Genomic DNA, 23587 nt, shown 5'->3' on the forward strand with positions numbered 1-23587 from the left:
AATTCTGCTTTTTTACATTTGCTCCTGTAATTAAAATGGAAATGTGGCAATGTATGTATCATATTATGAAGAGAAGCTTTTAACTTTGAATCTTTTGTACAATTAGTGGAACACATAATACAATGCAGTCTGTTAAGTTTGAATAAATACCATGACTATTAAAAACTGATGAAATTGTGTAGTTTGACTTGTGCAATATCAACCTTTAATTCACTGTTCTTCTGTGTGACCTTTCTGCAGTCACATTTTTTGCTGTACAGCTTTCACAATCATGCTTTCTTAAAGAGTTTAGAAAATGACAAAGAGCCATGGGTTGCCTTTTTAAATGCCGTTGTTCATTTATTTAGTTAAGATCACACATAGACATGATTGAAGATGACAGAAGAATCTACTGGCACTGAGAAGAGCAGCTGCACTCGAGATGGGATTCAACTTCCTCGGTGAGGTCAACGCTGTGATCAGAACTATCGCCATGGCTGGTATCTGCAACAACAACAAAAACAGTGTCAGAATCTTTGTACTGGAAGGAAGGAATGATTCATTTGTCTAGCGCCTTTCACTGACATGGTCACAAAGAAGTCCTGTGACCACCACCATGCATTCACTCACTGCTGATGCTCCTCTGGAATACTCACTAATAGGTCTGCAGTGGAAGCCAATTTCGGGCCTGGCGATTTTAGTGGCAATGCAGCCAGGCAAGCAGCGCATCACAGGGCTAACAGCATGACATGTAGACGACACACCATGGAGAGTGATGTCTCTCTCCAGTTCAACAGATTCTTGCTTCATACGGCAGCCTGTTTCAAAAATGCCATTGAGCTGACCACAGTCTAAAATGAGTTATAATCTTAATCTGGCAGTTTGCGTTGTTCTCTTACCTGTCTCATCTCTGCAGCTCACAGAAGGCAGTGTCCAGGAATGGGCGAAGCTGACGGGGCTATCAATCACACGGCCCTTGGGTGTGCGGTAATCGCTCTGGTCATCTCCGTTAGCTTGGCCGCAGAGACCACAGACTTTGTTCCTCATGGTGCCTGCGACATGAACCTGGATTAAAAAAAACAAAAAAGAAGAAGTCACAAAAACCAAATAACTTAAAATACCAATTTGATCAGAATGCCTCTATATTGAATGAAAAAGGTGCAGTACCGTCACTTCCTGGTTGTTGAAGTAGATTTCAGAGATACCAGACCTAGGAGCGTAGAGAACCAGCTTGTCGTCCTTCAATTCAATCTTGATTGAATCTGTGGGAGAGTGAAAACTGTAGAAACTCATTCCCTGGTTAAAGGGATTTTGAGATTTCATACCTTTGACGTATGGCAGGTTCGCCATGGCCACTTCCTGTTCGTTGACCTTCACAGCCTTCCTTCCTTCTTTAATGAACATGTCAATATCACTGAAAATAAAATGATGCCAGTTAAGTTACTTCTCCTCAAACAGTCTTCAAGGTGCGCTTCTCCTTATACATACTCTGTGCCAATCTTCACACTGATTGCGTAACTTTGTTCACTTTCCTTCTTCAGCAAAACCACAAATTCATGCTTGTCACTGCACTCCTGAACCAGCACTTGGTAGCAAGATTTTGGCATGGGGTTCTTGTATCTCCTGTTGTTGAAGGTGGTGATATGCTCCTGCTCAAATTTACACACGGCTGGACAAATATGACACAGTTCAGTATTAAGTAACTACATTTATACTTGTGATATATCATATGAGCTTTACTTGAGGAGGCTTTTGCGAGGAGATAGTGGGCATTGTCAAGAGTATCTTCAAATGGCATAGCTTCTCTCAGCACATTGATTGGCAGACTCATCTGGAGTTGCACACTGCGGATGTAGACGCTCTATACACAGGAAATATGTAAGGCTTTAAGATCATTTCCAGAATAAACACTTATAAAAGTAAAAAAAAGACTTTACTCTTGTTGATTTGAGGATCAAGTTGAGCCTTTTCTCAGATTCAACAACCACGGTTAAAGAAATGTGCTTGCTGTCTTTGGAACTCTTTTGCAGATAAGGACTGGGCAAGAAGGGGACCAGGAGCTGCTTGTAGATCCTACCAAAGAAATGACATTTTTTTTTATACATTTGGCATTTGGATTTTGCTTTTGGCAAATGTGCGCAAGAACATTTACATTTTGACATTTTTGACAATAGAAGAAGGAAGTCTCTTCCAAGCCACTCTGACACGAACTGCCATCTTCTCCTTTACCAGGCCAGTCTCAGCTGTGACCGTAGTGTCATACTTTAAGGCTTTATCTCCCCAAGCAATCTTGGCCTGTTACAAGGAGCACAGTTTTACTTAGACAAGGAAAGCCACTGTGAGCACATTTCTTAATTATTGCATTTTCTTACAGCAAGTTTGTGCTTGCTCAGTTCAATAGCATCAGCAACAAGCCTCCAGTTGTCCTCAGGAGCCCGGGCTGCCATGATGACCTGAACCCTGTTTTGGTCTCTGTCCATGTAGCCAGCGATCTCATAGCCCAGTGGTTTGTTGTCAGCTTTGACGGCACGCAGGATGAGGACAAAAGCAGTGGGAAGGGTGTCGCGAAGGAGTTTTTTCTTGAGAAGAAAAAAATACAGGGGTTACTTATTTGAAAACAGTATTTTGCTTTAATGTCAATTAGTACCTCTCCCTTCTTGTCTTCCAGACTTTGTCCAGAGGAGCCAGATCCTGAGTGACGCTTTATTGCCTGCAAAACCGAAATTTCGGTGTAAGTTTGAAAATAATTACATTAAAAACTTGAGAGAAAAAAAAGTCCATTACATACCTTCTTCTGATGAGTTGTTTCAAATTTGACACGAGCATCCTTGGGCTGGTACAAAGAATAAAGAAATTAATTGAATTAATTATTTGAATAAAACTACTTAAATAAAACTACTTGAATATAATTATATGACTAAATTCAACACAGATAAAGTGATTAATGTTCCCCTGCACCCATCCTTTCACTTATCTCATGCAATCAGCCAATCACGGTCTGCCATTTGCATGTCAGTCAACCAGCGCTCATGCCTTTTATATAATTGCCATCTACTGTATACATTCCCTTGTGTCCGCTACCACCATCATCCCATCTGGCGGAAGCTGATGGGATTACATCAGCCACCTCAACCTCTCGGCCTCAGTCTACTCTTAACTGCTGCAATCTCGTTTGTTTGTGTTTGTTGATTGTTTCTCTAAATTTCTTGTTGCCTTCCCCCATTTGCCAGCTTTACCTGAGGCTTCACGCTGGACGAAGTGGACTTGATGGGGTGGACGCTTCGGCTACTGCTCCTTCTGGTGTCAGCCCCAATGATTCTTCCCATAGTGCTGATAATCTTTCTGGTGACATGACGTGAGGAGGAGGAGGAGGAGGAGGAGGAGGAAGAGGAGGAGGAGGAACCAGAATTTGCGCCAATGTTGCCGTTGATGGATCGGCTACTGGAGCTGCTGGTGGAGCTGGTGGAGCTGGAGTTCCTCAGGTTTGAATTCACGAGTCTCTTGATCATGGACAGAGCAGGCGTGCCCTCAAGGGTTTCCAACAAATTCAAACTGTTGAGTTTAACCAGGTGCTTTGAACCCTCAGGGCCAAGCAGGAGAAGCACTTCCCACTTCTCAACATTTTCACTCTCAGCTACAAAGAAAATGTCATAATAAATACAACATATTATAACGTTTCTTTAAAAAAGAAATTCACAAGCAAAAATAACAACAAAACTAGTTGATCCCTATGTGCTGCCCCCTCCATTAGATCCTACTCCAAATTGTCTGCTTTCATTAGAACTGTCTATATTTCTGAAATATATGAATAGATAATACATTTTCTATACTGAGAAAGTCTTCAACATAACTTAATTCAGTTGCTCTCTCTGTCTTTACAAGTATTGCGGCAGTTATTTATATATATGTCTTTAAAGATATAAAAATGTGCATTCTCGAATTGTTGATGAAGATAAAATACAAATGTTGCATTGTATGTAAATGTGTCTTTCCCCTTACATTGTTTGAAGGAAAGGTGAACAAGGTGCTTTCCAGCCAGTCTGTAGAGGGCAGAATCACTAATGAACCTGGCGTTGTGAGAGGCGATCCTGAGGCAGCTTCTCAGTCCAGCAACTTCAGTGCAGAACTTCTGGTCAGAACGAGAGATTCTCTGCTTGGAATCGAGCCTGTCCCGAACTGGCATGCTATCGAGCGTCTCCCTGGACTGAAACAAGAGGCCACATAGACCACATTCAAAACCTTTTGTCTGACGGGTGGCTGTGTGTCTATTTAAAGAATGTAACACTCACTGCGGCTGCAGATGAAGGATTTGACTTGCTGTCAGAGATGTTGTCGGGGATCAGAGGCGTCTTCTTTGCTGTTTTTAATGCGACGGCATGAGTCTGAACACTGTGAAAATACACCAACTTTGAGTCTTATAATATCATACATAATGTGCATATTATTTCAAAAGGCGGACTTACTCTACAGCAACAGCCACATTTTCAGGGAGGCTCACTGGAAGAGCGCTAAGCTTAAAGCTACCCTCAGCAAAGTCCAAAGAGGCAGACATTTTAGCGGGCACATTGACTTTGACATCGGCTTTTACAACCATAGCAACCTGAGCGATGTCAGTGTTCACTCCCATCACAGCAAAGGAGTTGAGAACAATGCTAAAAATAAGAAAAATAATAACTTATTTTTATGATTCATTCAGTTTGGTAAAGGCTTGTATCAGATGTGCTTCTTACCTTGGCCTGATCTCGCTTTGAATGTCAGCCTTTGCTCTCAGAATGTCAGAAATGTGGAAGTTCTGGGGTAGGTTAGAGTTGATCCTGGCTGCAAGAGCAAATAAAGGTGATGCTTTTGAACACTGAGTGAATGTGGTTGCATTGTTTCCCTCTCACTTACCATGGACATCTGCTGAAGTGACTGCGGCAGTGTACAGGGCGAGCTCCATGGGCAGACCTGCGGCGGTTGGCATGATGCGTCTGATTTCTGTGGCCAGCATTGCCTTGATGAAGCGGCTGGAGATGCCATTCTGGAGCAGCTCCTGGACAGTTCTGCCATGCTGTTGGATGTCAATCTCTTTGGAAAGCTGCAAGGAGAAGGCATGGCATCTTTAAACTTGCATAGTGTAAAAAAACAACAAAAGCAGCCAGGACTGAAGTTTTAGTGCACCTGAATTGCCTCCTCAATGGTGTTCTTGTCGATGTCAACAAAAGCAACTTCCTGTCCCAGAACCTTGACGTACACAGAGCCTAGCATTTGGCTGACTGGTAGAGACTTCCAGTCAGAAAACTGTTGACAAAAGGAAGCGTTATTTTACATGCTGATTCTTATGTTGGAAAGCTTGCTTAGTTTGAGTAAACTTCTTACAGCGCTAAGGATGCGCCTCATCTTAGTGGCGCTATCAGAGACGTCGGAGTTAACCTTTTTCTGAAAGTACTCCTGTAATCCCTCACTTCGCACTCCAATCTATGAAGAGGGTACACATTTAATGAACATTTGAGAAAAAAAGAAAAAAAGAGCCCCTTTTTTTTTTTACCTCAAAAGCATCAGCAGCAGCTCCAGCAAAGTAGGCACTGGTCTTGGCCACAATAGCTTTGGGGAGTATGCTCGCAGCGTCGTTGATGTAGTAGACACTTGCAGCGGCACCAAGCATCAAAGGATCTGAAGTACAATAGAAGGAATTTGACTTATGTGTGTCTAAAAAGTATTTAAAATCAACGAGGTCTTACGATTGTAGTAGTCCAGATGGACAGCTTTACTGAACCTCATGTTCAGTCTCTTTTGGCTCAAGAGTCTGAGAGCAACATTGCACTCAGCAACACTGTAACAGAAGCCTGACTGTGAATATTTTGGATGCGCTTTGTATACATATTGTACATGTAACATGGGTCTTACACTGAGGAGTGAACAGACCCGATGCTTCTGGCCAAGGACTTGATGAGAGAGTATGTGAAACTTGTCACATGAAGGTCCCGATCAGACTTGACTATGTCGACAACACTAGTTACCACAGCCATTGAAGGTCTGGTCTCAAACAGAACAATGGCAGAGAGAATGCGCAGCTCAGCTTGAAGACTACGGTCCATGTACAGCTGCAGAGCTACATTCTGGACCTAATTCACATGGGATATCAGTTTAAACTCAGTTCCTCAAAAATTCAAATGCCTAATTTAGAGGTCAGTTACCTCCTTATGCTTCAGTTTAGCAAGGCCTCTCAGAGCCAAGATGGCTTCAATGTGAACTCTCTTGGTCAGTTTTGCACCATCAGTACCATGGATTGGCAAGAGCTTTGTAATAGGTTTAAATCCCCAAGGATGAGCAGCATTGGACAGAACTTTGGCCAACAGAACAAGTTCCTCTGTGTTTGTTGCACCGTGTGCTTTTTCAAGAAGCTCCTGGATGCGCTGTGTAAACAATGAGCAGTGTATATTTATTATTCTAATATCTCAATCAAATTAATAACAACAAGAGTTGAAGATTCTAAGTGAAGTCTACCTTAATGTCCTTATCATGGCACTGAGCCTTCTCAGCACAGTGTCTGTTAATCAAGCTGCCGTAGCCAAGGAGAAGAGCCTTGCGCAAGACTGGTCCATAGTTTTCTTGGAGTGAAGGCTCCTTTATCAAGTTCTAAAGGACACAACAATGATAAGGACTGTATTCTCTCATGTATGTATAACATCCCAGATCGTTCTGTCTGATTACTTACCCAAACTTTTTCGATGTTGTCACAAGATGGCTCAAGCATGTGGAGACTTCCAATCAAAAGTTGAAATGCTTCAGGAACACTCACGTCGTCCTTCTTCACTATCTTCTCAATGACAATCTCCAGTGCATCCTTGGTCCCAATGTTGGGGAGGGCATCCATCAACCACCGCCTAGTATTGAATTATTAATATTTTATCCCCACTTCTCATCGTTTAGAATGCTTAGGTAACAATGTACCTCTCATTAGGGTGGCTCCTGGAGTTGACTTTCAACAGGTGACGCAGCTGTTCTGTGTCAGTAGCGCGCAGCAGCTGAATCAGCTCCAAGAACTTGAGAGGAGCATCATGATGCACTCTTTCTTTGTTATTTTCAACCAGGTGGGTCAGGATACTTGCAATCTAAGAGCAGAATAGATATAATGGTGTTTCTGTTTCTGCACAAAATTGAATTTGATCTTTTTGTTTAAAAAATAGGTTTTTGAGTGTAGTGTAAGGCATGTTAACGTAATATTATTTATGTAATGATAAAGGCTTTGCAATAACTACCTGTTCCTTCACATCAGCCATCTTCATGAGCCTGATGGGGGTCTGCAGAAGTTCTTTGGAGAACTCATACTTCAGGGAGCCACGGTGAGCATACTGAGCATTGATGGGACCAATAGGAACAGCCTCGACTTGAACCAAACGCAGTTGTTGCCTGTAGACAAAGACAAATGACATGAAAGGTTGCTTTATCCAATTAGATTGTGTGATAATAGTTAAAAGGTGTCATATTTACGTAGTGTTCATATTGGCAGCGCCGTTCAGCTCATGGAATGGTGTGAACTGAATGACTTCATGTCCAGATGCCTCCAAGACCAAGATGCCCTCTGAGATTTTCTTCAGCTTATAGATGTATCCTGTGGTTCCCCTCATGCTCTTGGAAATCTGCAAAGAGACAGATTTTTATTTTTATATATTTTACAAGACCTTTGAATGCATAGTGCATAAATCTCTAAAACTGTTACCTCCTGGCACTTCAAACATGTCTTAGTGTATGCCAACCCAATGTCTCGAATGACCTTCTCCTGGCAGTGGCTCAGATCTCTGCTCTTGGTCAAACGGTAACGATCAGCCTCCTCCTCTGTGATGGCATACTGGGTCTTGCACACACCCTGAGCTCCCTCCTGTGAATTATATTAATACAAAATAGACTGAATGGAGCAGGACTCAGGGGTTTTGCGAACGAAGTAGAGGAAGCACAGATGATGTTATGGTTGTGACAAATCAGGCAAAGAAGGGATTAGCAAGAGAAGAGCAATGGAACCTATCATACTGGTCATTTTAGATACACTGACCTCCTGCAGTTCATAGATGTTCTGTGACTGCTTGATGCTGAGCTGGAAGACGTTGAGAATACCTCTGTGGATGTTGAGCACTTGTGTGGGGACAGACTCGGGGGCCAGAATCTCTCTCACAATCCCCTGCTCGTACTTGAACTGGATGGGGGTTTTGAGGTGAGCTTTCAGGTCCTCACGGAGTTCAGTTCGGCTGAAGGAATCCTTGGGCCAAACATCACTGTACTCGAAGATCTCAGGATTCTCAAGCTGCAACATAATAACACTTACTTAGTTCTACACATTAAGCAGAAGCTCAGAACTAGTCATTTATTATATATTACAGACTCCCCATCTTCTACTCTTAACAATGAACAATGAATTTCATGTACAGTATAATATTATTATGTGTAATGACCTAATCCTCACACCTCACTCTTTGTCGGTTTACCTTCAGCTGGAGGAGTCTCTCTTGGACAACACTAATTTTGACTCGACTGGAGAGTTTGAGTCCAGCCTTTGCCAGATTCTCCTCAGGCAGACCTCCCAAGATCCTGGCCTCATAGCTGTACACGTAGGTCTTTCCGGGAGCAAATTTAGGAGCTGAGAGTACATTTGTGTTAGTATCAACAACATTTTAGTTTGATTTTTTAATCTTGTAGGTTGTTTTATGGCTGTGCACTTACCCAAGCTTTGTTCGCCAGCTAAAATGAAAAGAAAGATTTACATATTACACTTTATTCACATGTTGAAACTTTTAAGGACTTAAAAAGAAAAAAAAGATAGAATAGAATATACTAGATATACAAGATTCAGTTTTGACCAGTTTAGAAAACTCTGTGACAGTATTCAGTACAACAATATTCATGATAATTAACCTTTCTCTAGTTGCATTTAAGAAAGAAAAGATTTGAATAAAAATGTTGTTATAATTATGCCGGCTGAAAGTAATAAAACACCCCCCAAAAAACAAACAAACTAACAAAAGAAAAACAAGAAACAAAAGCAAAGTAAAGAACATTCCTCTAGAGTTCCAGTGCTCACTTACCCACAAGGGCTAGGGCCAGGGCCAGTACAACGACTCTCATGGCTGAGTGGGTTGTGAAGGTCTGCAGTCACCAGTCTGCCTTTTATGGGGAAAATGTGCCCTATTTGACAAAGCTTATCAAAAAGTCATAATGACCCTACACGTGGTGACCCTCACACATGCGCTGGATCAATAGACCAGATAGGAGATCAAAAAGATAAACTGTTCGCATCTGTGCAAAGCAAGTCTTGGGTCACCATCCTCAAATTAGTTGTAGGCTGCCATCGAATCATATTTTACCTATAGTTCTCCAATTTGTACTTCTTTATCAGAATATTCATTTCTAATAAAGAGGTACAAATGGGAGAATTATACAAGATGTGACACAAGAGGCAAATGTTCCAAAACATTTCTCATTCCACCATACGGTACATAAGGGCCCTGGGCAACCTGTTCTATTCCTGAAGGAATTCTCCGTCATCCTGGTTTACAAAATATCGACACTTTTCATTTGTTAATGAATTACCACTTCACAGGTCTTTATTAATTCCTAACATCAGATCAGCATTATACCATTACATTAAAAACTAGGCTTTATATATATATAATTTTGCTTTGTGTACGAAATGCGTGGTACAAATAATGATAAATGCCTTGCTTGTATATATATATATATATATATATATTTATTTTCTTCTGGTTTTATTTTCAATTGTTTTATGTATATACATTTGCATTGTGCATTGTTTTTACCTTGTGACAATTTGGTCGCGTTCAAAACAAAACAAAACATTATGAATAAAGTTGCAGTTGCAGTATTCCCGTGTCGACAAAGGCAAATACGTTTTTTTTTTAAAGCACAACTTGGATGCAGACCAGAGGTGATGATAAAAGACTTGTCTTTGATGTATTTTTGGTGGAAATATAAAGGTTCCTGTGCGATCTCAAAGTTCGGGGGACACAATGACTCCAGATGTTTGTTCTCTTTATTTGTCGTGGTCATCGCAACCCAGTTTTACATGACATCACGCGTTTAATGACATTTTGGCTCTGACATCAAAAGATGTTCACAATGTCTAATGTGTGACTTTGGGAGCAGAAAAGATGCTTTTTGACTGATTAAATTCCCCAACCTTATTTTTTATTATTTGTATCAAATAAAGTCAGTGATCACAAACTTGGAGATCTCCTGGAAGTAATTCGAATGAATATTATATATTATATATATATCCTACACTAAATGAAGAATAATTAAATTGTGTAAGTAACTGTATTCTAAATACTCTCAAATGAAGTGTAACTTTACCAGAATACACTTACTCACAATGAGTATTCTAAAAACACATTCTAAATAAATGTATTTGTACTCCCCAACACTGGTGAAGACCAACTGCTTATTAACAAAGCCATATTGGAGGAAGTCAAAATTAAACATCGGAATCTCTCAACTGCATAGACTATTTCATTTCATTTTTTATTTGTTTCAGTCATGTCATTTATTTCTTTCACGTTGCTTGATGTTTACATGAATGAAAAGGAGCACGAAGAAGCCAAAGCTTCTACAATAGGTGCCCCTTTCTCTAAATACAAAACAAAATATAAAATATCAAAGATGGTCTGTTGCGCCATTTACAATATGACTTCTAGATTCTAGATAAGATTTAATTGTTGCAAAAGAGAATATCTTGCTTCATACATTGTGATTAATGTTTGTAATTTTATGAGGTCTTGTAATTTTAATAGTTTTGATTTTATAAATGACTTTTATTAATGATTTTATAAAAAGCTTTTGATTGTGTCCCCCACACAAGGATAATAGAGCATGGAGCTCTATAAGATCTGCCCCAATATCATTCAACGCATGCAAGTATGAGATATGGAAAACTGTCCCCCACCTACACCACACAACCGGGACTTTGACATCCAGGCCAATCCACATCAAATGTGAAATATACCAAGCAGACTCCCTTTCCCCACCAATCCTCTGTCTGTCTTGTTAATACTATCATCCAGGACCTAGAAGGTACCACATGTACCTCGGTGTTAGTGAAGGCGAGGGGGTACAACATTCCACAATGAAGGGACTAATCAGAAGAGAATACTACAATAGAGTCCATAAGGTCCTCAAATCAGAACTCAACTCTGCAAATAAGACAGAAGCAATTAACACTCTTGCCACTTACAGCTATAATATTATTAATTGGAACCTATCAGAACTGAAAAATCAATACAATTCCTTACAGTGCACAGAATGCACCATCCAAAATCAGATATTGACCGACTACCTTCCGTGAGGTTAATAATATAATTAAGTGAATTAAGTTTAGAGAATGGGAGCTATAGGAGGAAGACCCCGCAGAAGATGTAGGAAATGCGGTATCCTGGGAAAGCCTGGGATCCCCCTGGATAGAGAGGTCCGGGGATCTCTGATTATTTTAAGTAACTTTGTGCCCTGATGTTGTATCTCTTGATAGTGACATAAAAAGCACAAATAATATTATCTTAACATCCTTAACATTTTAAAGTCAACAAACGCATCATAATAGAAATTAGATTGAATACAGAAAATGTTAAGTTTAAATCTGTCAATCTAACCCAAATCCCGGAGTTGTCTCTTTTCAGTAAAGATCATTTAATACACATAGGAATGTACAAGACAGTCAAATTTGGGATAAATGTTAAGAATATTAATATTGATTATGGGGTCAGTAATGTATTACTTTTAGGCAAACTTTAAGCCTACTGTAACCCACTGGAAGAATGAAATGCAAATATTCTTGAGAGTTTTTTGATACATTTTGGTTTATTTAAATGAAATTTATGATGCCTTTCATGCTGCCCCTTTATTATTTTTATTATTATCATTCTGTTTTTACTTTTGCTTCTGATTCTGACATTGTAAACATAACGTACCTTGTATGTATGCATCTGATCATTGCAAGAAAAAAGAAAAGAAAAAAGGTTCTTGGTGTTGTACCTGCTGTAGGATCCACTAATCACGAAAGCTTCAGAAAGTCAACAGTGTTTAGGATTTATTCATTTTTGGCCCATTCTTTCACATAAATCAATCATGAACTATCAGGCCTCCTCTTTCTCTTTCTTGAGCCATTCTATCAGATTGATTTTCCTTTCCTGGCACTAATCCGAGAGTTTCCTTGTTTTGTGAACTAAGCGACCTCATTATTTTCTTTAGAACAGTTGTGTTTTGGTCGTCTCAGGGTCACCTGCAACTTTAATTAGTGATTCATTGGTAGAAGAAGCACTCCATATTCTTACTGAAGTAAAAGCGCAGATACAGGACCAAAAATGTACTGAAGTAAAAGTATCTGAAACAATTTTTACTTAAGTAAAACTATAAAAGTATACATTGTAAAACATACTTTATAAGTAAAAAGTAAAAGTATTAAGGAGTATAATGTGCAGTTTTTTTTTTTTTAATATATAATTTGAATCACACCAGGTCTAAACCAGGTCGAAGCGAGTAAACCACTAACTCAGGTCAAAATCAGGAACTAAACCAGGTCTATACTGTGGCCATACCGCCTTTGCGATGCCCAATCCCGTCAGACCTTGGAAGCTAAGCAGGAAGGGCCTGGTCGGTACTTAGATGGGAGACCATTTAGTAACACCAGGAAGCCTAGCGAATGTAGTGTGTGAGTGAGTGGTTGGTGGTGGTCAGAGGGGCCGATGGCGCAGACTGGTTGCCTCGCTTCTGTCAGTCTACCCCAGGGCAGCTGTGGCTACAATAGTAGCTTACTACCACCAAGTATGGAGTGAATGAATAGTGCGATGTAAAGCGTCTTTGAGTGTCCAGAAAAGCGCTATATAAAACCAATGCGTTATTATTATTATTATTAAACAGTCTAAACTGGGACTTAACCAGTTCATCGCAGAGAGGTCACTTTGAAAATAAAATACTTCTACTTTTAGCCCAATTTGAAAATGTAGTTGAGTAGAAAGTACAGACACAGGCTCTAAAATGTAGTGAAGTAAAAAGTATTCATCATAAATTGTACTACTTAAGTAAAGTAAAAGTAATTATAATTTGTACTTTTTACTTGTACTTTTTCCACCACTGTTCATTATAGTAGTAGTAGTAGTAATGCATTTATGTTGGATGTTTTTTTCTTTCTTTCTGATAAGATAGGCCTACAAGCCTGTGTATTTTGGTTTCTGTTTTTTGTAAAAGTTATTTGATGCTGTACGACAAAATTCTTGTGTTAGCCAGATTTTAGCAAAAATGCTACCATCTGTACTGTCAAGGCAGGCAACAAAGACTAAGCAAAATAAATAAATAAAATACATTTGAAATACAAGGACTGAAAGCTAAAAGACAATTTTATTTTTTATCCATGGTGATTTGAAGATGCCTGGTCGCTTATCTTGTAGAAACAAACTGACAACAAGTGATTTGTCTACATAATTTCATAACTGATATGTGACACCTGGTTGTAAAACATTCTGGTGAAAAATAAATAAATAAAAACTGATGATGGATGGTGAATACATAAAAAAAGAGTCAGGAAACATGTAGCCAACCCTGTGCCCACCTCAAATTAAACACTCGATACAAGTTCCATCTGTTAATGTTTTATGGATTTTACAAATTGTGCTCAACATTGTAGTGTTAGATTTGTACACATGTAGTACATTTCCTTTATCTTGTACTCATCATCATGCTTTTTAACAAATCAGTCTACAGACACCACACTTGCTTGAGGAGTTTATTTAAATTAACATTTTAAACAAAGCGATTGGTCAAACATTATTTATACCAGAAAAGCACAGAGAGGAACTAGGAGCACTGGGGGGTGCACTGACATTCCTCATGGGCCACTGTGTCAGCCTCCACATCCACGCTCTTGCTGAAGATGTTATCTGCGGAGGACAGGTTGGAGCCTGCGCCAGAGAATAGCAGTGTTAGTTGTGCTTTGTGGTACTGGGATGTTGAAGCTGGTTGTTGTGACTCACCTTGAGGGACGCAGTGGTAGCCGACTCGGATGGTTTTGGTCCTCAGTGGATGGCACCCGTTAACGCAGCGCAAAACTGGCACAACTGAGTAGCACTTGGAGGGTTGGTCCCGGTCAATAACACTTCCATCCAGCTTCACAGACACTTGCTGAAGCTTGCACCCTGAAGACCAGAAAAGAAGGTGTCAGGAGGGCAAGATTTGCACCCAGACAGGTAATTCACACTTTCATTTCAGGAAATTCACCTGAACCTGTGAACCTCTGGGTACCTCACGATTCGATACGATATGCGATTACATGGCTTATGATAACGATAATCTCACGATACGCCGACACTGTGATAACCGATATATTGCACAAAAATAACCTACGATACATCACGCTTTAAAAAAAGGAAAAAACATGCGACCTTTATGTTAACATACTACATATTATTCATCATTTAGATTTATTTCATGTGCTTTTTTTATACCTCTTTCTGTGTGAATAAATGATCCTTGGCTTACACACTGAAGATGCATCCCTCAGAGGCATCACTTCATTTACACATTGAAATAATCGAGACGCCACAGTCCTATTTCAAAAGGGATAAATCAACCCCAAATGAATCTTATTTGTAATTATAAAAACTATCACTAAAAGCAATATATTTGTGTGAGTGTTTGGTCCAAGTTCTTAAAATTGTAGCATTGCCCTCTATTGGCAGCTAATGAATTATTGATCATTATTGGCCTCTACTGACTGTGAAAACCATGGCTGCCTCATTAATATGCGCAACGTCACTCATTAATATGCATTATGTCATCAAAAGTAGCAATATCAGAATAAAAAGTATCGGTATCGTCCCGCAAAATATCGCAATATATGGGAACATTTCTATAGTGTTACACTCCTTATAGTCATAGCAAAGGTTTTTGCTCTCATTCCAGAAGGTCTAAACAATCCAATCCAGGTGATTACTTTTTTTTAATTACTTTTTGAAAATCTTTGCAACAGAAAAGTCCTGGGTAGTGATTCCCAAACTGAGAGTACAATGTCAAAGTGTGTGCACAAAGCTTCTGAGAAAACAGTGAAAACTAGTAGGAGGAAAGATTTACTACAAGGCTCAAGGAGTCATTCCTTGAGCCTTCAGTGCCGTTTGTACTTACCGGCTTCGTTGCGGCAGGTCTTAGCAGCCAGGGTCCAGGTGTGTGCATGGCTGACCCTGTCTTTGATCATGCGGTTGTTTGGTGTGCGATACTCTTGTCTCACCTCCCCATCAGCGTGGCCGCACAAGCCACAGGTCTTTCCCTTCAGACTGTCTGTCACTACAACCTGTGAGAAAAGGCCACGTTGTTAGGGAACAGTACGATTTCAATCAAAGTGACATCTATCACCTGCCTTACCTTTTGGATTTGTTTATCGTAATAGAGTTCCTTTAGACCAAGGCCAGGGGCATCGAGGGCCACGCCATTGTTTTTGCGTCGAATTGTGATTCCTGAAACAAAAGCAGTTACGTGAATTTAGAGCCCTACAGTGCAAACAACAGTGCAAGCTACATTTAGACAAACCTCTTTCCAACTGTGAGCTTTGTTCTGTGACATGGTGGTGTGTTCCATTTACTGCTACCGCAATCTGGCCATTTTTCACCGAAATGTCAAGCTGCCTGTTAATGATGATAATGTTAATTGAATATTCGGCTGTGCACCTTGGTCCAAGAGCTCCAAACACACTTACAAGTGTGAAATGTACACACGAAGTTCACGCGGTGACTGTAAGCTCTCTTTCCTAGTCAGAGCAATGAATCTAAGGCATTTTGTGCAGTCCTGAGCCAGAACCTGGTAGCAGGATTCAAGCGTGGGGCTTTCACTCTTTACATTGTTAAAGCTCTTCAGAACACCTTTCTCTATGGTACAAGTCCCTACAACAAAGAAGAAGATGTTTAATAATGTCCTTGCAAGTTGAGATTAAAGACCTGCATAACCCTTTTTCAAATGTTCTTACTATCATTGCCACTGGAAAACAGGAAAGCAATCTTTGAACCCCAGTTGTCATAGGTGTCCATTTGAACAGCAGTTTCTCTTAAAGGCAGGGAAAAGGGAAGACCAACTCCCAGACTGTAGATGAGCCACTGCAAAAATATTCACAAAAGCTATTATAGAGTGCATTGCCAACACTAACAAGGAAGACACAACAAAAAAGCGACACTGTACCTTGGGTGTCCTAAAAAGGATATCTATCTTTTTCTCGGAAGCAAGCACAACTGTCAGTTTCATCTCCTTAACCTTGTCCTTGGTCTTTGAAATGCTGACTCCATATTGTTGCAGGGAGTCTGCGAGATGCGTCAGCCTGGACACATGGAGTATTATGCTTCTTATCACCAGTTTTGCAAAGTGAACTCACTAATGACAAATAAACGTGAACTCTTTTCTTACTTGGCAATATAGTGCTCAAACTTTCTTGGAACTTTCTCCCAACTCATCTTAAGACGCAGAGCCATGTGTTCATCCACACGACCGGACTCAGCAAGGACATCCGTGGAGTATTTTTTGCCTTGTGCTTTCCATGCGACTCTGGCCTTAAACATAAAAACAAACAAAAAACCTCTAAAGCTTTTTCCCCAAAAAATGTTTATGGTATTGTCAAAGACCGACATTACCATCAGCTTGTGGTGACTGAGCATCACACCATCAGCCATGATTACGGAGCGTTCGCCTTCAGACAACTTGGCAAAGACAAACTGAAGCCTCATTTGTTCTTTGTCAACATAAGCAACAATCTGGTATCCCTGAGGCTTGCGGTCGGCTCTCACAGCGCGGACGACAATGGCCCCGGCAGGTGACAAAACATTAGACAGACACCTGGCCTAGGGAGTAAGACAAAACATTGGCTTTATGACAGTTTTTTTTTTTTTTTTACCTTAAATTATTTACAAACGTACCTTGTTGTAGATGTCTTCAAAGCTCTGTGCACTGCTCTGGCTGTCACCACTGGCACGAGAATGCTGCCAATAAACGTACAGCATATTAGAACTGTGGAGCTCGAAATCTGTTCACGTTCACTCAATGAGAAATCACCTTGTGTTTGTGACCCTTGTTAAACTTCACTTCGTACATCTCTTGCTGCAGTAAAGGAGTAAAAGAAATTATCAATTAAAATGTGAAGTATCAGTTGTCCTAACCTATTCGTATGCTACCTATTGCTATCCCAATATGCATTTTGGGGCCAAAACACTTAAGTCTGTCTCACCACATCTAACAACGTATCCCATTTGTACAACTTTTTGAGGTGATTAACCATTATACGTAAATGTTTTCTTGATGTGAGTAGTTACGTTAGACAAGTTGGATGACTGGCTGCTGGACTTGCTGCTTGAGGAGCTACTGCTGCTTCTGCCAATATTCACATGGGATTTGTGGCTGCTACTGCTAATCGAGGAAGAGCTGGAGCTGGAGCTATTGCTGTTGTTTGGAACAGGAGCCAGGAACTTCCGCAGCTTCATCAGGACACTCTTGTCCTCCAGAGGCTCCTCTTCCACTGTACAGGAGACCGCTTTGATGATCTCTGACGCCTTGTCTCCAACTTGAATCTCAACCTCAATCTTCTCCACAATGCCCTCACCGGCTGCAATCAAACACAACATGGTTGCAGTGCAAAGCAAATCAATCATGTATAATCATGTTTAACTCATATCGGTAATTACATACCTTGAGCAACTTCAACAAAAACGTTGTGGTTTCCAATGATGGTGTAAAGAGCAGAGGGTCTGATAGACCAAGCATTGTTAGACTGAATCTCTGTGCATGCCTTGAACCCTAGGGTTTCAAATACGCTGCACATCTTCTTCTCATAGGCCTTGGGAATCCTTATTCTGTTGAATATCCTGCTTGGCATATCAAATGAGAGTAGCTCAGAAGACTGTGTCTGTGAGAAAATACAAACAATTGTAACTCTTTTTCAAAGCTGTGTTCAATTATACTGAGAAAGCCCCAGAAACCATGTCTTTGGAGAGGAGGCTGTCTTGTCCCTTGGCTGGAATCAAAGGTATTGTCCGTGCTGCTTGGAGTTCTTCCACATTTCTTACCAAAGCATCAGTATCAATGCTGTAGGAGAAAGGAAATACTTGAACCCATCCACTTTAAATAGGCCATTTAGTAAGTAATAACAAAAGCCTAATTTATTGTGTGGGTGTGTACATATTGTGCTGTCGATGAAAAGTAGAGCTTCATACCGCACAGCAACCTTATTCATACTCTGAGCTGGCAGCAGGCCAAGCTTAAAGTTGCCCTTCATGATGTCAAGCCTTGCCTCAACTTTAGCAGGTACCACAGAGTGGACCTTGGCTCTGGACCTCAGAGCAGCCTGGATCAGGTGTGTATTGACTCCCATAACGGCATAGGTGTGCATGGCAACACTGTGATGAGGATAATACAGTTCATTACAATCAACTTGATATCAGTGGGTACGAAACTAAAATGTTAGTGTACCTTGGAGTAACTGCTGCACTCAGGTGGATCTCAGACTGAAGAAGCTGAGCAGGACGGTAGTGCTCAGTGGGGGGTGGCGTAACAGTCGTTTCAACTACAAAAACATATTTTTTAATACATCTACCCAACTGAAATAATGTCTAGTAAGTGAGGTCTTACTGTTAACAGATGCCTTGGCCACAGCTGCAGTGTAGAAACTTAGCTCCATGGGTAGACCAACAGTTGTGGGCAAGATATGCCTAACCTCAGCCACCAGCATTGGGTGGGTATAATGCATTTGAACTCCAGAGAGTAGCTGATGCAACAAAGACTTTCCTTTGTTCAGGACTGCAGGTGCTCTAGCCACCTACAAACCAACAAAAAAACTATTAAAAGAAGAAAAGAGAAAAAACTTTTTCCTCTCAAATGTAAAATAGGATTCAAAGACATGTCACATGAATATTTACTTCAGTAATGTAATCCATGAAGTCCTTGTCAATGTTGGCAAAAGCAATTTCCTGGTCAAAGAATTTGACATAAGCAGATGCAAAAATATTGGCAGTAGGTTTGTCCTTCCAGTCAGTGAGCTGTAAGGAAGAACATTGTTTGAAAACAATATTTTTGTGAGAACAATTAACAACAACAACAACAACAACAACAACAACAACAACAACAACAACAACAACAACAGGGAACTTAGGATTCATACCGCTTTGAGAATTTCCTTCATTTTAGAAATTCTGTCACTAGTTTCAGGATAGTCATTGAACTTCAGAAGCACCTCCTGCAGTCCTTCAGCCCTCACCCCAATCTGAAACAAGAATAACAATGTTTCAATCAGGCAAAAGATTTATACAATATACTATATATTGTGACTGTTTTACATTTTCATTACCTCAAGAACATCAGCATAAGCTCCTGCAACATAGGTGCGAGCTTTGGCCACAATGGCTCTTGGGAAAATACTGGCTGCGTTATTTATAATATAGGCACTGCCGGCAACTCCCATCATCCACGGGTCTTCAAGGAAAAAAACAAACAATTTATTTAATTTAACATTGACCTATGATGACAGTAAAGTATTTTTAAACTACTTACTGTGGTAGGCATCCATGTACAGAGCTCTGCTGTAACGGATATTCAGTGAACCCAATTTAGGAGTCAAAATTCTTATAGCAACAGTACAAGCAGCAGCGCTGAAAGACAAAGACAGTTTGTGTCATAGCGGGTATGTTTTTGGAATAATCCAGAGCATATGTGTTGATTCACTTACACAGAAACCATGTCTGGGGCTGTGGTCCTTCTCAAAGCATTCATGTAGGTGTAGACAAAGCTCGCAACCTGCATATTACGCTCCTTTAATACAGAGGCAGCAATAACATTCACCAGAGCTGTGGATGGTCTGGTCTCAAACAGCACAGCAGCAGCAACCATGCGCAGTTCAGCATCATTCTCTGTGTCAGTGAACAGTGTCAGAGCTAATGGTTGGACCTAAATAATAACAAAATACAGCGGGAAACTGAATATAAAATTACAAATGCATATTAAGATTCAAATTTGATGTTAAGTCTATACCATCTTCGGCTCTTTCTTCGCAATGTTCTTCAGTGCAGTGGCAGCGTTGAGCTTGACATGTAAGGGCAAACGTTCAGCAGAACTTCCAGACAGGATCTTCTGAATAGTCTTCAAGCTTCCAACATGCCCAGCATTACCAATGGCTTTGAGAGCAACAATAAGCCTCTCTGTATGAGCGATATTATTAGCTACGTACTCGTGGAGGGGCTGTGTAAAAACATTTAAAATCAAACATGTTACACACTGCATGTTTGCCTGTAGTGTCCTTACACATCACTCACTACTTGCCGTGACTAGATCAATGGTGCAAACTTTTTCTTCCACACAGTGTTTAGAAACCAGGGTGCCATAGCCCAGCATAACAATGTCCCTTAGAATGATGTATTTATAATCTCTCTCTTGCATTTTGTTCTCCTCCTCAACAATGTGCACTAGAATCTCCTTGGCTTCATGGATGGCCTCGCGGTCAGCTGTCACCATGTGGAAGGCCGTCACAAGAGAACGAGTCGCTTCTTCAAATGTTTCACCAAATGTTTCAGCAGTTAATAAATGTTTCTTGATGAACTTGAAAGCAGCATGGGTTCCAACAGCAGGGATGGCGTTCAGGATCCAGTTCCTAACACAAAGAATATACTTGTAAATATGAAGATTTATAGCTCTAAATAATGCTCTTTTTATTAACCTAAGGACAGAATTTCCTTTATGGCTTCTCCATAGAGCTCCGATTGCATTGTGGTCGAGCATGCGCATGAGCTGAATGAGTTCTATGAATTTAAGTGGGGCGTCTTCGTGAACTCTTTCAGCATCGTAGCTCTTCAGGTGGTTCAGGAGCTCAACAATCTACAAACAGAAATAAAGATTGCTCAGATAAGTTTCAAGTTATTTTAATGATCAAAATGGAAGAGGTTTTACCTGAGCATCAACATTCTCGATCCTCAGCAGCTGCACAGGGTTCTGGAGGAGTTCAGGACCAAACTCATACTGAAGAGAGCCGCGCTGGTGATATTCAGCCATGATGAGCTCAACTACTGTCATTGTGGTATCAACCAACTTCAGCTCTTGTCTGAAAACTAAAATGTGTATTATATGTGTGCCAATTAATTGTACTTTATGTATTACTATGATTATTTTACTTACTTAGTTTCCATCTGGGCAGCACCATTGACGACATTAAATGGCGAAAACTCAATGAGCTCTTTAGAATACACTTCCTCAATCAGAGCTCCACGATCAGCAGAAGTCTTCAGGATGTAGTTTGTAACTGTAGCACCGTTCAGAGCCTTGGAACTCTACAAAGTCAAAGGACACTTACATGCACAGCACGTTTGCATATAATAATTACAAACTATTTGTAAAAAGATACTTACTGCGTGGCACTCATGGCATTTCCTCATGTAAGCCAAGCCAATATCTTTAACAATCTTGTCCTGGCACTTGGTCAGGTCCTTTGCTTTGGTAATGAAATAGCGCTCAGCGCTCTTGTCCTCAGTGATAACATAGTTGGTCAAACACACGCCTTGTGGCCCAGACTGTAGAAAGTATATGAAACCTGTTCAAACAGGATGTATTTAGAGTATCACTTCACTTGGTTTCAGGGCAGTACCTCCTGCAGTTCATAGACGTCATGCTTTTTCTTGAGGTTCAGCTGGAAGACATTGATGATGCCTCTGTAGATGTTCAGGATTGTGGTAGAAACACCATTTGGTGCATAAACTTTTCCCACAAGTCCGCTAGCGTACTCAAACTTGACAGGTGTCTGGAGCTGAGCTGCCAGTGCTGCGTTTAACTTTGCAGCCTCAGTATACGCGTCTTTGGGCCAGACACCGTTGTACTCAAAGATTTTTGGGTCTGCAAGCTACAGAGAAAGATAAATAAAACAGGATGTAGTTGCAATGCAGATTTGACTAAATTCATCATAAACAGTGTGCACGACACATGATCTCTAAATCAGCTGTACCTTCAGTAAGAAGGTGTCTTGAGTTTGTGCATGGAGCAACACTTTACTTTGGATTTTTATTCCAGCTCTTGCAAGACCCTCCTCAGGAAGTCCCCCCAAAAGCTCTGCTTCATAATTGTACACATAGGTCTTTCCAATGGTAAACTCAGGGGCTGTAATAAAAGTTATATTTAAATTATTTAAATGTTAACTTTGAAACAATTCTCAGGGGGAAAACCTTCAAAACATTCCTACCATAATTAACTTGGTTAGCCACTGAAAAAAAGAGGAACAACAAAACATTGCATAAATGCAAAATTCACAGTCTGTTTTAATGTGCAACAAATATTCACTAAAATGCTATAATCTTACCTGCAAGGGCCACAGTGAGCGCGAGCACAAACACCTTCATGGTGGTGAGTGTGAAGAATCTGAAGCAGAGCTGTCTTTTTAAAGCTACTTTTTTGTCCACACAAGCATCATTAAATCAACACTATTCAATGTTACCTTGCCCTGACCATGTAGATAACACAAACATAGCAGACAACTAATGAGTCATCCTAACCTGACTTTTGGACCTGACAGCAACATATGTCCAGAAATTATTGTGGGGAAAAAAAAAAAAAAAACATCAACCAATATGATCAACTTTAAAGAATTAACCACATTAACAATGAATTTAGTTTGAATATTTGAAGGCCTAGTCAATATCCGCCTGCAGTAGGCAGAGCCGGTGCTGGCCCTTCTGGGGCCCTAAGCAAAAATCCACATGGGGGCCCTACAGTGCGCGTCCCATGGCTATTCGACGAAGAGCGAATCCATTTACGGTCAAAAACAGTTCCACTGTGCAGTAGTGCAGGGCAGAAGTGGAACATACAGACCTCAATTGAGGCCCTGCCCCCGTGTGTGACAACCACTAACCACTAAACCACTGTTAGACTGGTATTTAGGACGACTACTAGTCTAATTCCCCCACTTTTTAAAATGGTAAATAGCAAATTGTGTCATTCTCTCACCTCTGGTCCCTGACCCACAATTTGGCAACCGCTGATTTAAAACTAACTGAAACCTGCACCTGACGGTTATTTCTGTCTGACCACTGAGAATTAGTCTGTGAGTCGCCCAACTCGTTATAGACTGTGCACATTCAGAGAACCAGAGTTACTGTATGTTACTGTGATCATGAGAACCCTGTGGATTCAACTCCACTTTTACACAAAAAGGCCACGGAGAACTAGCCTGGCTAACACCAGACTAAAATCACAAGTGATATTTAGTCTGGGGACCACCAATTCATTTTCTCGTAGGAGAGGTGTGGTTTACGATCGTCCATACTCGTTTATTGGGCGATACGAAAAAAAAAAAAAAAAGTCTCTTGCGTCTGCACGTAGCCATGGCCAATCATATCATCGTATGAGATGACGTATGACGTACCCGCTGTAAACTTTTGAATATAAACTATTTAGAACAAGGTCTAAAGCTTGATCAAAAAATACCATCGTGTCTGCTGCTGTCACGTTGGATCCGTAAATAAACTTTTTTTTTTATTATCCGTAAATAAACTACAAGCTTCCATATCTCGAATAGCGCGTCATCGTCTTGCCGTCCCTCCTCGCTCTGTGATTGGTTCCCAAATCCACCGGA

At 40.5% G+C, this 23587-nt stretch overlaps 2 protein-coding genes across 2 annotated transcripts; both read right to left on the minus strand.

The window, feature by feature from the left end:
* Window positions 1-358: 358 nt before the first annotated feature.
* Window positions 359-9078, minus strand: LOC306976445 (vitellogenin-1-like; the record flags this gene model as incomplete). The annotated part of the gene is made up of 32 exons (XM_079574374.1): window positions 359-483; window positions 636-797; window positions 879-1044; window positions 1147-1241; window positions 1305-1393; window positions 1468-1648; window positions 1720-1840; window positions 1917-2052; window positions 2132-2274; window positions 2352-2558; window positions 2627-2689; window positions 2768-2812; window positions 3393-3613; window positions 3979-4183; window positions 4269-4368; window positions 4443-4631; window positions 4710-4797; window positions 4870-5056; window positions 5140-5259; window positions 5338-5436; window positions 5979-6083; window positions 6156-6374; window positions 6466-6597; window positions 6677-6845; window positions 6913-7073; window positions 7221-7371; window positions 7453-7601; window positions 7682-7840; window positions 8012-8260; window positions 8442-8593; window positions 8677-8694; window positions 9039-9078. 32 exons carry the CDS (start codon window positions 9076-9078, stop codon window positions 389-391), a joined length of 4416 nt encoding a protein of 1471 aa, XP_079430500.1. The 3' UTR covers window positions 359-388.
* A 4734-nt stretch (window positions 9079-13812) lies between these two features.
* LOC306976446 (vitellogenin-2-like) lies at window positions 13813-22443 on the minus strand (the record flags this gene model as incomplete). The annotated part of the gene is made up of 33 exons (XM_079574375.1): window positions 22316-22443; window positions 22199-22219; window positions 21965-22116; window positions 21611-21862; window positions 21375-21536; window positions 21145-21296; window positions 20920-21070; window positions 20690-20847; window positions 20296-20623; window positions 20008-20214; window positions 19706-19923; window positions 19531-19628; window positions 19328-19452; window positions 19142-19243; window positions 18900-19019; window positions 18613-18799; window positions 18454-18547; window positions 18198-18380; window positions 17964-18069; window positions 17674-17890; window positions 17301-17590; window positions 17044-17088; window positions 16908-16970; window positions 16626-16832; window positions 16402-16544; window positions 16180-16315; window positions 15971-16097; window positions 15704-15887; window positions 15538-15632; window positions 15373-15464; window positions 15136-15301; window positions 13989-14150; window positions 13813-13916 (listed from the first exon to the last, which is right to left on the minus strand). The coding sequence occupies exons 1-33, from the start codon at window positions 22353-22355 to the stop codon at window positions 13813-13815; spliced, it is 4887 nt and encodes a 1628-aa protein (XP_079430501.1). The 5' UTR covers window positions 22356-22443.
* Window positions 22444-23587: the final 1144 nt, after the last annotated feature.

This window comes from Gobius niger (assembly GCF_951799975.1).
Source record: "Gobius niger genome assembly, chromosome: 17".
Lineage (NCBI taxonomy): Eukaryota > Metazoa > Chordata > Actinopteri > Gobiiformes > Gobiidae > Gobius > Gobius niger.